The sequence below is a fragment of the Vicugna pacos genome, chromosome 7, assembly GCF_048564905.1.
Source record: "Vicugna pacos chromosome 7, VicPac4, whole genome shotgun sequence".
Taxonomy (NCBI): Eukaryota; Metazoa; Chordata; class Mammalia; order Artiodactyla; family Camelidae; genus Vicugna; species Vicugna pacos.
This window is the reverse complement of record NC_132993.1, coordinates 64,168,058-64,184,881: the sequence shown is the minus strand read 5'-3', so window position 1 is coordinate 64,184,881 and position 16,824 is coordinate 64,168,058. Positions and strand designations below refer to the sequence as shown.

At 41.2% G+C, this 16,824-nt stretch overlaps 1 protein-coding gene across 4 annotated transcripts in view; it reads left to right on the top strand.

Annotated features, from left to right (window-relative positions):
* The window catches only part of CDK14 (cyclin dependent kinase 14), a 566,062-nt gene that overhangs the window by 56,186 nt on the left and 493,052 nt on the right, over positions 1-16,824 (top strand). The window contains exon 1 of one of the 4 annotated variants that reach the window (XM_072965033.1): positions 15,320-15,693. The exons of the other annotated variants lie outside the window; for them this stretch is intronic. Within the exon in view, the coding sequence (XP_072821134.1) occupies positions 15,603-15,693 (91 nt within the window). The 5' untranslated portion in view covers positions 15,320-15,602. Of the gene's footprint in view, positions 1-15,319; positions 15,694-16,824 lie in introns of those variants that run through there. 4 annotated transcript variants of the gene reach the window in all.

The following is a 16,824-nucleotide window of genomic DNA, read 5'->3' as shown; positions in this document are numbered from 1 at the left end:
TCATTCAGATAAATTCGCAAATATTCTGTAATGTAAACCAATGAATTTTTCTTATTGTTTTTAATCTGAATTGAGTTCCCTATTACTTGCTACATGAAAGTGCTAATTAATATAATCACTACTATAATCAGAACATCTCTGCATTTATTGTATTAGTTCTTTCCCCCCACATTGGAGGAACATATACGTTGGGACTGACATATACATGGTTAAAAGAAAGGATACAATTGCTCAAGATGATTGAAAAGCCACAGACCTAGATTTTCATTAATTTCAGGAAAGAGATATTGGTGCTTATACAGGTCGATATATAGCACCTCTCTTTCTTCTAACTGATCTCCAAAGACATTGAGATCCAGATCAAAATGTTAGCATTCTTATACATGGAGCTGTTGTGGTCATGGCTTAGCTGTATCATCACAGTGGGTTTCCTAATACTTCAGGCCTCAACTGGACTGACTTCACACTCAGCCATAGGCAGTGCTGAACCAGTTTTACAACCAGTTTTGTAAAGCTCCTGACAAAGGTGCACAGATAGTTACCCACTCAACAGACAGGCTAGCTTTTAAGAGAAGGAGGAAAGAGGGGCAGGGCTACAGCACCCAGAGTCTAATCCCCACCAGTATGTCAATCCTCTTATCTGGAATGAGATAAGTGAGGGGCAGGAGCTGAGAGTCAAGAAAGCAAACCTATAAAAATACCTAATTAGAATTGTGGCAAATACTTGGGAGGAAACAAGCAAGACATAGAAAAATAAATAGACAAGGTTGCTTTAAAAGGGGTAATCTGGCAAGCCTTTGTGAGATGACATTAAAATTGAGACTTGAAAGATGAAAAGCAGCCTGTCATTCAAATGAGGGGAGGATGCTGGAGTCAGGAGCTTTCCAGGTAGAAAGGTCAGCAAGTACAAAGCCTCTAAGGTGGGGATGGTGGGGGTGGGAGGTGGCACAAGATGAAGCTGGAGAATTAGGGAAGAGCTGAGCCATGTGGGGCTGTGAGTGATGGTCAGCTCAGGTGTTTGGGCTTTATTCCAAGTGCAATGACAGTTTAAACTGGAGCATGACATGGACTGACACATAGTTTAAAAAGATCCCTTTGGTTGTTCTGAAAACAATCTGGACAGGTGCAAGAGCAGAGACTAGGAGGTCAGCTGGAAGGATATAGCAGTAGCCCAGGTGAGAGCTAATGATTCCCTGCTCTAGAGGAGTAGCCGTGGAGATAAACAGAAAGTGAAGGGTTTGAGACATTTTGGAGCTAGTCTAGACACAGTTTGCTGATGGATTAAATATGATTGAATACGGGAAGTAAGGCACATCTTGATTTTTGGTTAGAGCAAAAACATAATATTTCATTTCCTCCTTCCTTCTTTCCCCTTTTCTTCTCTTTTCCCTCCTCTTCTTTGCCTTCTTTTTATTATTATTATTGCTATTTTTTTCAGTATGTGAAGAATATGTCAATATTTTATATGTAGACGTTGTAGAGATTCAACTGAATCTGCAGTTTACATTTGGGTTATATATTTGGGAATTATCAGTAATTAGATGACATTAAAAGCTATAGGAATGATTGAGAGCGCCTAGGGAGAGAGTAGATAAAGAGAAGAGGCTACGGAATCAGAAAGTTCCCAATATTTAGAGGTCTGATCGAAACAAAGGAGCTGGAAAAAAAAAAATGAGAATGAGTAGCCAATTAGATCGGTGCAAAACCAGAGTACAGCATCATAGAAATCAGGAGAAGGGAGTGGCCAACTGTATCACAATGCACTGCAAGAACACTGTAAAATGAAGGCGGAGAGGTCTTCTGTATTTGGTCCCAGGAGGTGTAAGCTTTCTCTTGGCACGAGGAGTTTCAGTGGGGGAAGAAAACGTAACTGTAGTGCGCTGAAGAATGAATGGGAGGTGAAGAAATGGAAACAGAATTATAGGCAACCTTTTTGAAAAATATTGCTGTGAAAGGGAATAAGGGGAATAGAGAAGCTATAAAGAAAAGGAAATGTGGAAATGTATAGCTAAGGAAGATACTGTGTGTGTTTGTTTAAAGATGAGAGATTTTAAAGCTATCTCTTTGCTGATGGAGATGATCCAGGAGAATAGGAGATGGTGACATGCAGCGGAAGAGGGTTAAGCAAAGCAGTGAGGTCCTTGAGAAGGAGACTGAATCCAGAACAGAGACTGGGGGGGAGAGTATAGCTTAGTGGTAGAGCACGTGCTTAGCATACATAGGGTTCTGGGTTCAATCCCCAGTACCTCCATTTAAAAATAAGTAAATAAATAAACCTAATTACCTCCCCTGCAAAAAAGAACAAAGACTGAAAATTGAGAGTGAAGTCCCCTCATCTTCCTAACAGGACAGAAAAAGGAGGTCTCCCACTCCCAGAGGTGAGTAGTCAAAGATGAGGGAGATTTTGTCTGATGCTTCTGCTTTCTTACTAGTGTTGTTCAAGGCTTGAATAGAGTAATGTAGTTATATTATCCCCAATAATTCCAACATCTTATAATAATATTTTAATGCTGCTGTATGTAAGTCAACATATGATTTAGTTTATAACATTTCCATAGATATAAATTCACAAAGAAAAACAAATTTCTTGGTCAGAGCATGTATGCAAATTTTTTCACTATAAGTACATTCTAATCGACCATATTTAGAATTAAATATAAAGGAGCCAAGAGTATTCTATAATTATGATTACAGATATAATCACTGACATTTGGAATCTGTTTGCTTGAGTAGACCAGATAATTGGAATATCATGTTAAATAGATTGAGGTTCAAACCTGTATAAAAGACTGAATGCTTTGCACAGAGAAAAATTTCCATGGCTAGAGAATTGCATTCTTAACCTGGGCCAGGTATTTCAAAAACATACTGCTTCAGTCATAAGGGAGCAAAAGGAGAGGGTGGCATGGGTGGGAAGAGAAACATTACAGAAGACTATATGCAAACTCATCAGCACTTTTGGAAAAACAACACAAGGCCACAATCAAATCAGTAACATTATCTTTGGCCTATAAAGAACAGTACAGCTTTTGGCTTGACTATCATCCTCAATAACTTATCTTATTGTTACATAATGTGTTTCCTTAAGAAAACTCAAAAAGCCCTAAACAATGTCTTTAGAATATTCTGAAGCTGAGAGCAGAAGGGAAGTTGTCTAGGCCGGTGCTGTCCAATAGAAATATATCACGAGCCATGTATATAAGTAAAAATTTTCTAGTAGCTACACTTGTTTAAAAAGTAAAAAGAAATAGGTAAGATTAATTTGAATATTATATTTTATATAACCCAATATATCTAAAATATCGTTTGAATACATAATGAATATAAAAAAGTGGTCATGAGATCTATTCCATTCTGTTGTTGGTACTAAGTCTTTGAAATCTGGTGTGCATTTAACACTTACAGCACATCTAAGTTTGGACTGGCCACATTTCAAGGGCTCACTAGCCACGTGGCATCTCAATTCTAGAGAATAATAGAAAGGGTGATGGTCACAGAATACAAAGTACGGGCTTTATTGCAAGCGAATATAATGTGAGTCAGAGTTTGTCACTGTCCTGCTCAAAATCCTCCTGATTTCTCGTCAGTCCTAGAACAGCAGCTAAACTCTTACCTCTGAGGCTGAGCATGATGCAGCCATGCAGCCTCGCCTTCCTTACCAACTCTATGGCCTTCCAATTTCAATCTCCCTTTCACTCATTCTGCACCCCCACCCACCCCCACCCCCACCTCAGGATTGTGGCACTTCCTCCTCCTTCAGCTTGGAATGCATCTTTTTCGGGCTCAATCCCTGAATTTATCTAGGTTTTTGCCAAAATGTCATCTCAGGAAGGCCTATGATCTAAAATAGCTCTCCTCCTTAGCCACTCTCCAGCTACTTACCTTGATTTCTTGGTATTCATTACACTATGCTAAAAGTACATGTGCATTTTTTCATTTGTTTGCTGTCCATCTCCTCCACTAGAAAGTAAGTCCTATGAGGCCAGGGGCATTGCTTTGTACACTGTTGGATCACCAACACCTGGAATAGTGCCTGACACACACCAGGTTTGTTGACTCAATGGGTGAATAGTGTTATTTCTGGCAGATCATTTAGAGGGTGCAGTGCAGTGTTTAGGGCACCACTGTGTCCATTCTTTCTTTCCTCTCATTCTTCTCCATAAAGTAACTAGAGGCATCTTAATAAAATGCAAGTCTGATCTCACTATCACCCTCAGAGCCTCATTGCTTAGAAAGCTCCAAGGTAATGAGTAGCTCCCTATTGCCTTTAAGATAAAGCCAAATCTGGGGGAAAACTTAATTATATATGTTTGAGAAGTTGTACATGAACACTTGCTGCAAACAAACAAAACAGCATTACTCTGACACACTCTCTCCCACAGCACTGTCCACTATTTCTCATTTATTAGCACCCCCCAGCAGCAACCACTATCAATTATTTTACCTGATTCTTTTGGGATAATCTCCATGTCTCTAAAGCACATGTCTAAACTGGTATTTTAAATAATTTCAGTGACTTCCACTCTAGAAGATGAAGATTCAGCTTATTTTCACTAAACCCTATGATACCCACCATATACATGAATACTTACCATTCCTCGTCCTCTCAACATGGTCATGACTTAACTGTAGTGCATTCAGTAGTTACACTGATACGACTTTGTAAATGTTATTCACATCTGAGCCAAAGAGTACTATGCTATGAATACTTTTCTTTCCCTGTACAACTTTTTGAGTTAATAATTTACCCTGACCCCTGCCCTGATAACCTGGTTTTTGTAATAAAGAGGCTTGGCTCCATTTTTGATGTTTGACTGTTGGCAGCTTTCAATCTCCACCCTTGTTTCCTATCTCCGCCACATCTGGATGGCGAAGATGAGAAGACCTGTGTAGGCTTTTATCTGTAAGAGTTGCTGGGAATTTCATATAGTGTAGACATTAGCCCATGTTAGGGGATGACCCCCCATGCTGACTCCACCCTTTAACCACAATAAAAGCCCCGAACCACCTATGTCATTTTCTTATCAGACCCCTCTATGAGCCCTTTCCCTGCTGGGAACTCCCAGCTTAGTACTATACTTATATTCATGGGTGCGTGCATTGTGTCATGTGTCTGGACATCCAAATAAGTTCCTATGTGGGAGCGCATGCTCACCTCTAGGCAGACTGATCGATGTACTTTCTATACACTTATCATTAATACATCTCCAAACTACTGCACCCCCAGTTTTAGAAATCTTCCCTCGACATTCTTTAATGCCAGTCATTCTATGTGTGTTGTTTTCTTGGTGATTATCTGCAGAGCCTCTGCCCAGCTCTAGTCCAGTAGGTTGGTTGATCTTCAGGATTCCTCGGAGCTATGATCTTAGATTTTCCCTTCACCATTACACCAGAACCCTGTTCCCTGGATTCCATTTTTCTCTTTTCTTATTTTGGTTGAATAAATCCTCCGATAGCTTCCTGAAAAATTGACCTGTCGGGTAATGTGTTTGAACTTTCCCTTGTGAAAAATCTATATTCTGCCCTCCACTTAATTAATAATTTGACCGGGGAACTGTACACTAGAAATCATTTCCTTCTACTATTTTCTGGCATCCAGTGTGGCTATTGAGAAATCTGAAGCCATTCGGATACCTGATTCTTTTTAGAATCCTGTTTTTCTTTCCTGAAAGTTTTTAGAATATTCTTTGTCCACGGAGTTTGCAGTGTCATAATGACATGTCTCGCTGCAGGTTTATTTTCATCCATTGTCTTAAGAGCTCAATAGGCTCTTTCAATTTGGAAAGTCATGTCCTTTCATTCTAGGAAATTTTCCTGAATTGGTTCTTTGATGGTACTGTTCTCTCTCTATATTCTCCCTCCATTTCCTTTGTTCTCTCTTTCTGGAACTCCCTTTATTCAGATGTTGAACTTCCTGGTCTAGTCTGTACCTTTTTCGTCTTTTATCTCTTCTCTTTCTTTTTGTTTTACTTCCTGGGAGACTTCCTCAACTATATAGTTTAAACCTTCAGTTGAAGCTTTCTTTTACATGATGACATTTTTAATATCCAAGACTTCATTTTTGCCCTCTGGCTGCTACTTTTAAAAACATTAATAGCATCTGGTTCTTGTTTAAAGACTGCAGTATCTTATGATATTTCACTGTCTTTGACTCTTTGAGACATTTATAATCGAATTTTTTTTCCCTCCTTCATAATCTTTATTTCTTCTTCATTGCATTTCTGTTAGTTTGTTTTGGTCTTTGTCTTTCTTATTAGAATATTCCATCAACTACCTGAAGATCTTTGGCTGTCTGTGCATATCTAGAAGAGAGGCACTAAAAAGTTTTGGGCAAGCTCAGTTTACATGGTTGGCTTGTCAACTGTGGATTTCACTGTAGGGCAATCTCTTGGTCAGAACTATGAGAAGAAAGTGTGAAAAGAAGGCTAGGTATCTCGACAGAAAGTTATAAACTTTCAGTAGGTTGTCTTCCAGCCTTTCCAACTGTTGGATTAGGATTCAGCTTTCAAGTCAGTTACTACTCAGCTATAACTTTTCTAGCTCTAAAACTGTGTTGGTGCTGTTTCTTCTTTCATTATCTATGTGCTTGTGGACTTACACTTTAAAAAAAATCCATTTAGTATAGTTTTAGTGGGTTTTCAGGAGAAACAGAAGCTACCATGAGTGTTGCCTGACATTTCTAATAGAAATTAAAGCATACACAGTCTTTACTCTATGATTATTAATGTGTCTGCCTTTTTGGCCCATGTCCATTCTACCTGCAGACCACTTTTCGGTTTCTTGAATGCACCACATTCTCCCTTTGCCGTCTGGTCCCCCAAGAGCTGATCCCTCTGCTGAGAGCTCCTGCTTGCCCTCCAACCCCATAGATACCTCTGTGACCTTTCAGTTCTCAGCTTCAGTGTGATTGCTCAGAGTGGACATCTCTGACCCGCAGATTAGGGTGAAATCTCCCTGTGGTAGGGTGTCCATAGCACCCAGTCCTTCCACCTTTTATTTTCCCTCACTAGTCTGTAAGCTCTGCAGAGATAGGGGCTGTGACCATGCTCCACTTCTTTCACTGCAGTATATCCAGCTCTTAGCATGGTGACTCAGACCTAATAGGTGTTCAACATGCCTCTGATGAATAAACAAATGAAGACAAGTGAAATGACGTGCTTGTGATAAGAAAACAGAGACAGTACAGAAAACTGATTCTTTCAGTCCTTTCTGTTCAACTGTATCAGCCTATCCCTGTTTTCTTGGTTTGTAATTAGAAGAAATCAAAATATGCTTGATTAGGAAAAAGAGATAATGATCCCTTAAATTTGAGGTCGGTAGTACAAGGATAAGTGTCTATCTCTGGTTTATAAGTGAGGAAGCAGAGGATTGGTGATATTATACAGATCAACAGAGAAGGTTCTAGAACTGAGAATTAAATCTTCTGACTCCTAATCTTGTTTTCTTTTTTACTGTTTGAAACACACCTGGGATGTTATCTCTCGAACCTTATTGTCTTTTGTGCTCCATGGGTGTTTCTATGTTGTCCTATCTGACTTTCATCAAATAACAACCATTATGTTGCTGTTTAAGGGACTAAATCAGTGTGATTCTCTTTAGGTGGGGGTTGTACAAGAATTGTCTTGGAGACTTTCTCAATCTACACATGCCCCTTCTGCCTCCTGCCCCTCCAGTCCCTGCCTAGGATGTCCTAGAGTGGTCCTTTGAAAATGCTACCCAAGTGCTATTGACTGGGTATTTGTGTTCCCCTGCTGCCCACCTCCCACCAAATTCAAACATTGAAAACTAATTCCCAACATGACAGTATTTGAAGGGTTTTGAGAGATGATTTGCTTGTGAGCATGAAGCTGTCATGAGTGGGATTAGTGCCCTTATAAATGAGGCCCCAAAGAGCTCCCTCACCCCTTCTGCCATGTGGGAACACCATGGGAAGTTGGCAGTTCCTAACCCAGAAGAGGGTTCTCACCAGAACTCAGGCATGCTGGCACCCTGATGTTGGACTTCAAGCCTCCAAAACTGAGAAAATAATTTCTGTTGTTTGTATGGTATTTTATTATAGCAGCTGAACAGACTAATATACCAAGTAATTTTGGTATGACTCATCTTCACAGGTGAGGAATATTGGATTAAATACTAGTTATGAGCATACTGCATTAATCCATTGCTAACACCTGCTACAGTGGTTCAGCAATGATAGTTGTAGAATGGTTAGTTCATTTACAGATACCAACTATAGTAGAAGAGAACCTTTTTTTTCCAGAGTCAACTGTACATCTTTTAATACCACACTTAAAATTTCTTCCCGTTAATACCACACTTTAAATTTCTTCCCACAAGGAAGGGAAAAGCAAGATAGGGTGCTGGAGTTTAGGAGTTTTAATCCATCAGTCAACCTGTTTGAGTTTAGCCTGTTCTCTATATTCTCCCTGCTTCAGAATAGTTCCTTTCTATTCAGTAAGGGCAACCATAATTATACCCAGAGTATATCAAAAGAGAAAGAAAATGCCATACATCATGCTTTATAAAAGATTTTGGTAACCAAAGTGTGTCTCAGGCTAAAACTGGAACCTGTGTGATGATCCTGGGGACAGGCTCTTGGTATCTCTAGGCCCATTTTCTAGTGTAATATAGTGAAAATGACAGTGTCTCCTGGAGTGGCATGGGTTAAAATAAGATGAGGTCACCAATTTATAGCCTATTATAAAGCCATAAGTTATTCTAGTTACATTTTAAAATTATAAATAGTGATTTTACCTAGGAAATGCGGTATGTCCAATAACACCATCAATATAATTAACCTATGAATACTTTTCCTGGCTTGTAAGCACCTGATTAGAATAGGCATTTGAATGCAGATGAACTGTCAAGGGACTTGGAAAGAAAGATTAGATGTTTTTGATAGAAAAGCTATGTTTCTGCGTGTAATTGCTCCTAGCAGGCCTTGTCTGGACTGACCAAAAAGCATAAAGTTTTGGTTCACTAAAGTATTAGTTTCTGATCACTTTTACATCCATGTCCAGAGTTCAACTATAGGACGGGCCTCTGAATTTTAATTCTGCTGGGTGCAACATGATGCATGGAAACTGATGACAGTCATAAATGAGGACCCTTTCTTAATGACACATCTGTACCACACACAGATAACACCAAAGGGACAATTAAGTGAATTGTAAGTTAGTTGGAAATGGTAGTAGATTATTTTCTCATATAAACTCCTATTGTACAAATTATATAACAATGAAAAATAAGAATGAGATGCCATTATTTTATTTAAGCACGGTTTAGTAGGAGAAGGGAATTTACCAGTATTTCAGTGCACACTTTGACCCTGGTAGGAGTTTATTTTCTTCATATTCTGAGCTAATTTACACATGACATCATTTAGATGGTTTGGCAACCTCTTTGTTCCTCCTACAATCATTTGCAAGTCAATTTACTTATGTCCCTAGGTCTCTGGCAATACATGATGAAAAAATACAGAATTACCTACAAAACAATCAGACAAATACAGGTCTTATTCCTGAACAAGCCTGGAGGTTTGTGTCAACAGTGAGTGATTTCTGTAAAAGTGAAAAGGATCTGAATTATGAGTGACTGGGAGGGGGAGAGGGAGGGGAATGGGAGAGCCTCCATTTACCTGAGTGTGAAAATACACTGACTTCTGCAACCTTCCATTTCTCTCTCTTTTTGATTTTAATTTTCTCTTTGTCAAAAAGAAAGGAAGGAAGGAAGGAAGAAAGAAAGAAAGAGAGAGAGAGAGAAAGAAAGAAAGAAAGAAAGAAAGAAAGAAAGAAAGAAAGAAAGAAAGAAAGAAAGAAAGAGAGAGAGAGAGGCAGGCGGGGTGGGGAGAGAAAGAAAGAAAGAAAGATAGAAAGACAGAAAGAAAGAAAGAAACCCCAACAACAAAAAGGAACCCTTAAGACTGGACGTTATCCAACAAGTTGGAATGTAAAAGTTGATGACAAGAGTTTTGAATTCCACTTACCAGTTTCACTGATGACTCACTGGAAACTTGGTATAGGTCACCTAACCTTGTACTACTTCAGTTCCTGGATGTGCTTAAAAAAGGAGGATAATGTTTGATCCTAAAACTAATTAACTAGGGTAACTGTTTAGAGTTCTAAGAGGATATTTAATTATGTAAGTTCCCACCACTTTAATAATTACATTCAACTGTATGTATGTCTTAATATTTAGCTATTTACACTTTGGTTAAATTCTAAAATTTTACATTAAGAAATGTATGTTTTTGCTTTAACTTCACTTTTCCAACTCTAGTCCCCACATCCTTGGCATGTTTGTTTCATGGATTTCTTTTCTTTTCTTTTGATACTGTTTCAGGTCAGTAAATCTGCTTCTGCTTTTGCTGGTACTTTAGATTCTAATCAAATCCTCTATATTTCCTCTCATTTGGATTAGGATTCACGCCCTTAAAATTTACTGTCAGCATATTAGTCTGCTATTTTTCTTATATGGACCAGATCCATTTATAATAAAAGCATAATTTATGTATAACATAACTAGAAATAATGTATCTTAAGTTATATTTCACATAACTCTTGTGTGGATCTTTGTCCCTCTATCATATAATTGTGTATTAATTACTCTTCATTAATGTATCTCAGTGTATCAGCTGGGAGAGGAGAAAGTTTACCATTCAACTTAGAATTTCACAACTATGGGTGACTCGAGAGGTTGGCTAGTTCCAGACCCTCATTTTATTTTATTTTATTTTTTCTTGGGGAGGGGAGGTCATTAAGTCTATTTATTTCATTAGTTTTTTTTTTTTTTAAATGGAGGTACTGGGGATTGAACCCAGGACCTCGTGCATGCTAAGCATGTGCTCTACCATTTGAGCTATACCCTCCCCTCCAAGACCCTCATTTTATGGATAAGGAGGTGGGCTTGTCACATACTTGTCTAAGGCCATACAACACTTGGTGACAGAGTAGGGATGACGACCCATGAGTCCTGGGTCTCCAGCCACTATTGTACACAAACAGGCTTTAACTGATGAATTTGATTAAGGTCAACCCATGCTGGGTTCAGCCCCTCGGTAAGTTTATCTGTGTATATGCAGACACTGCACCTTTAGTTCAGGCCAGCCAAAACTATAACCTTGTGAACCAGAAGTTCAGATGAACAACTGGCACAGATCCATCCTCCACTGAAAAACATAAGCCACACAGATGCTGGATAGTCATCTTTGTTTCTGAGGACAACTCATTACTTCTCAGTGGCAGCAATACATTTGACACTCATTTGACAAATATTTAATTCACATCCACTATGAAACAAACATTTTACCTTTTGTATCTAGGGCCCCTGCCCTCAGGGAACTTACAATCTAAGATGAAGGCAAATGTGAAACAAATAACTGCATCAAGAGTTAAATCCTGAGAGCTACAGTCATCAAGACAGCATGGTATTGGTACCAAAACAAACATATGGACCAATGGAATAGAATAGCGAGCCCAGAAATGAACCCACAAACCTTTGGTCAACTCATCTTCGACAAAGGAGGCAAGAATATACAATGGAATAAAGACAGTCTCTTCAGCAAATGGTGTTGGGAAAACTGGACAGCAGCATGTAAAACAATGAAGCTAGAACACACCCTTACACCATATACAAAAGTCAACTCAAAATGGATTAAAGACTTAAACATAAGACAAGATACAATAAACCTCCTAGAGGAAAACATAGGCAAAACATTATCTGACATACATTTCAAAAACTTTCTCCTAGAAGAAATAAAAGCAAGAATAAACAAATGGGACCTAATGAAACTTACAAGCTTCTGCAGAGCAAAGGAAACCAGAAATAAAACAAGAAGAAAACCTACGGAATGGGAGAAAATTTTTGCAAGTGAAACCGACAAAGGCTTGATCTCCAAAATATATAAGCAGCTCATACGTTCAATAAGAAAAAAATAAACAACCCAATCCAAAAATGGGCAGAAGACCTAAACAAGCAATTCTCCAAGGAAGACATACAAATGATCAAAAAGCACATGAAAAAATGCTCAATATCACTAATTATCAGAGAAATGCAAATCCAAACTACAATGAGGTATCACCTCACACCAGTCAGAATGGCCGTCATTCAAAAATCCAAAAATGACAAATGCTGGAGAGGCTGTGGAGAAAGGGGAACCCTCCTACACTGCTGGTGGGAATGCAGTTTGGTGCAGCCACTATGGAAAACAGTGTGGAGATTCCTCAAAAGACTAGGAATAGACTTACCATATGACCCAGGAATCCCACTCCTGGGCTTGTATCCAGAAGGAAATCTACTTCAGGATGACACCTGCACTCCAATGTTCATAGCAGCACTATTTACAATAGCCAAAACATGGAAACAGCCTAAATGTCCATCAACAGGTGACTGGATAAAGAAGAGGTGGTATATTTATACAGTGGAATACTATTCAGCCATAAAAACCGACAACATAACACCATTTGCAGCAACATGGATGCTCCTAGAGAATGTCATTCTAAGTGAAGTAAGCCAGAAAGAGAAACAAAAATACCATATGAGATCGCTCATATGTGGAATCTAAAGACTCATGGACAGAGAATACAGACTTGTGGTTACCAGGGGGGTAGAGGGTGGGAAGGGATAGACTGGGATTTCAAAATTGTAGAATAGATAAACAAGATTACACTGTATAGCACAGGGAAATAATACACAAAATGTTATGATAAATCACAGAGAAAAAAATGTGACAATGAGTGTGTATATGTCCATGAATGACTGAAAAATTGTGCTGAACACTGGAATTTGACACAACATTGTAAAATGATTATAAATCAATAAAAAATGTTAAAAAAAAGAGTTAAATCCTGTAAGATAAGTGTCCATATTGTAAAAGCATCCAGTTAAACATTTCCTTCTTTGTATCGCAGTTTCTTGCAAAATTAGCCATTTTAATACATAACCAACAAAGGAAGCAAATAAGCATATAATGGAAAGTTGGTTATTCATAATTGCCAAGGTTTACTTGGTTCACTACTAACAACTGTTTCTCCTGCCAGGTATACCATTACAATTATATGAAAAATTATTTTTGGAGTGGGATAGGTAAAAATGAAGAAAATATTAGTTTTATGTTTTAAAGTACTATTTTTATTATAATAAAAGTAATGCATTTTGGAGGGAGGGTAAAACATATTATACCTAAAGGTATAAACTGCAAAGGAAACGTTCTCTCTCTTCTGGGTATGCACACTTACAGTTTTTTATTCTTTTTCTTTCCTTCAGAAATCTTCTATGCATATAGAAACGTATGTGTCTATTTCTCCTATACATATGAAAATGGGTTAATGGTAAATATGTTTCTTTGCACTTTAGACATATTTATACATCAATCCATATTAATCTTTCTCATTAAAAAAATAGTCACCTCCTTCACCTTTGTATGCATATACCATGAGTTATTCAAGCAGAAGTTGATCTCTTAAAAAGTCAGAAATAATAAATACTGAGAAGGTAAAACAGAGGAAAAAAATAGATCTCTGTGTCTCTGACACAAACATATGAAACAGCCATTGTCAAAATGAATAATAAGACAGCCATAGATGTATAGTTATCAAAGTTCATTCAGTTAATGACTATTTCTTCATCTTTCTGATGGATAGGTAGAACCCATCAATATACTGTTCGGTTGCTTTTGTCTTTTCATTCATAACTGCTGATAACTTTCTCCCTAACTAATCTGAGGAAATGGTGAAAGTCAAACATTTTCCTGTCTAAGCCCACACTGTTGGTGCTGTCTGTGAAATGAAGATATGGTCACCAGTATCCAACATCCTTGCATTTTAATTCATAATGACTTTTTCAATGAGTCCCCACCCTTCTCTGCTCCCCACTTTGCTTGACTTCCTGTCTTTTATCAGCTGCAATCTATCAAGACCCTATAATATGCTCACTGCAGAGCAGAACAAATCAAAGTGTTCTACTTCACAATTTAAGGAAGGCAGGGGGCTAGTTTTTGTTTTCAGATAAAAAAATCTAGAAATAAAACATTAACTCCCCAAAACTTCCTTTAAACCAAACAACATTGTCACACGCTCACAAGCTCTTATTACACAGCCAGATGACTCAAGATTACTACATTTCTATTCATAAGGAGTTTGCTGGCCCCAAATCAACACATCCAGGCCCTCCCCCATCTTCCTTCTCTCTCCCCTGGGAGACTGACATTTGGAGGCTCGCTGCGCTGTTTTAGTAGAATGAAGACGACTGTGTGTTTGCTGCCTAAACTGTACATTCTGAGATTTTATGAAGGCCCACCCCTCCCTTAAAGTTCCTTTTTTGAAGTGGGGGAAGAAGAGGTCAGAATGTTTTTGAACTCTGTCTTCCAATTTAGAAGTATATTCTAAAAATGGGAAACAGACTAAGGCCTTCTGTTTGCTGTTTACTATAGAACTGGGTATTCATATCAGAAGTCAGCTACATCTACACTGCCGTCTGTCACTTAGTGTGACAGAGGGATGGAAGAAACAGAACACTGGCTTTGGCTTGGGGACTTACAGTTGAGGCTTCTGCCTTTGCACTTGACTGTCTTAAAAATGCGGGCCCACCTTTCCCTGTAGATCTTTCATGTCCCAGTTTCCTTGGCAAAACTCAAGAAAAACAAAAAGTCACCGTCAAACCTGAGTGCATCCCCGAGGCCTTTCCACTCCCCAGACCTGGAGGCAGTGGTGTCGGCCAAACCCCCCACCCCCAATTCCGCGCTCTTTTCACACGCGTTCGTGACGGGGAGGAAACCACTCAGATAAAAGACCTAGTCTCTGTCCCTTTCCTTTCGGGGCCTCTCCACAGCGCAAGACCTGGGTCCCCAGTGGCGGGCCGCTCCCAGCCTTGCGGGTTCGCGGCCCTCCGCGGGCCCGGGTCCGTCAGCGCGCGGGCGGGGCGGGCGGGCGGCCGGGGGGAGGGGCGTGGGGGCGGCGGGGCGAGGGCGCCGCGGGGGCGCCGGCGGACTGAGGAGGGTGGCGGCGGACGCGAGCTCCGAGCGAGGGCTGAGGTCGTGCCGGGGTCCCGCGCCTGGGGGCCTTCCCCGAGGGGGTGGTGGGGCGGCGGCGGTGGCGGGAGGGGCAGCGAGGGCGCGGCGGCTGGCGACTCGGCGCCGCGGCTCTTTCTCCTCAGCGCCCGAAACTCGGGGCTGCGAACTTCTCCCCTCCCGCGCCCGGCGCACTCAGCACCCCCGGCTCCCGCACCTTGCCCCCAGCCCGCCCCCGGTCCCCTTCCGCCCGCGCCGCCCCCACTGCCGGCCGCCGGCCGCGCCGCTCTCGGTTACAAAGGAGAGAAAATGAGCCGGGCGGCGGCGGTGCGGCGCGGAGCCACCACCGCGGCGGAGATCGCGGCCGCCCCCGGCACCACGTAGAACGCCCCCGCCCGCCCTGCCGCGGCCCAGGCCCAAGCCCAGCCTGCCGCTCGCCGCTCGCCTCCCCAGCCCTGCGTGTCGCCTCCGGGCCGAAGGAGGAGGTGGAGGAGGAGGAGGAGGAGGCGCCGCCTTCCCTGCGCCGCGCGCCCTCGCCGTTGTCTGCGCTCCGCTCTGGACCAGTTTGGGGAAGTTGCCGGAGCCCCGTGTCGCCCAGATGTGCGACCTCATTGAGCCGCAGCCGGCCGAGAAGATCGGCAAGATGAAGAAGTTGCGGAGAACTTTGTCGGATAGTTTCAGCCGCATTGGTGAGTGGCGTGCTGTCCCGGGCGTCCGGCCTGGCTCCCCCGCGCCCGCGCCCTCGGCCCCGCGCTTCTGGCACTAGCGGTGCAGGGGTCACCCGGGGCTGGCGTGGGGTGCGCGGCGCGCGGGGGGTGGAGGGAGCTGTACCGGGACCTGGGGGAGGGCGACAGCAAAAAAGAGAGACACCCCTCTCCCTCAGGATCTGAGGGTTCATTTGTGCATAATCTTAAGCTTACAATTTGGATTCCCCCTCCTTGCCAGTAGCGCTCGGGCTTTCGCGCCCGCGGGGGACAGGCGAGGGGACGCCCCGGCCCCCGCTGCGCACCCGGCTGCGCGGCTGCCTGGGTCACTTTTTATTTATTTTATTATTTTATTTTTTTGCGCAAAGGCTTTGGTATTGGGTGTTTCATCAATAATTTAGCTTAGGAAATTCGTGAAATGTAGAATTTGTGCCTTGGTATTGTTTAACACATCCAAGCTAAAGAGAAGTGGGACAGATACCTTGGGACCTTTTGTTCTGTACTTCGGGTCCTCAAAAGCGAGATTTGGGTATTCAATCTAGAGTTCTCTGAATTTTTCCATTGCTGCAGAGAAATGCGCTCTGTGAACTTGCCTGAACATTAAAGGAGTAAGTCTCCCAAACTTCTTCCATTTACTATAGCTCCAGGGCTATTGTCTTTAAATCAGCCAACCAGTTGACCGACAAATAACTGACTAAGAAATGTTTAGGACGTTTAGGAATAAATCTGTGTCAGACTAAAACAGGGTGACAACTGTGTCACGTGGGATAGGTTGGTTAGTTTTCTAGGGTTGGCCATAAAAACCCCTTTTAACGTTAAGATGGTTGCTACCTCCTCTAACATTTAACTTTCATCATACAGGTAACTACTTTCAGCAAGAACTTGGTACAAGCACTAAAAACAACCCCTTAGAGTCTCCAAGAAGCCCCTAACCTTTGTTTCACTTGTTAAACATGCCATCCATGTTAATGAAGATGTTAATGGAAATTAAGCCTGAGGTGCTTAATTCCTTGAAATAAAACCCTGGAGTGCATATGAGTATTGTAGTCCTCCTTCCATCCATTCATTTAAAAATCATTATATAAGTGCATTGTGAAATATGCAAACTTTATTCAA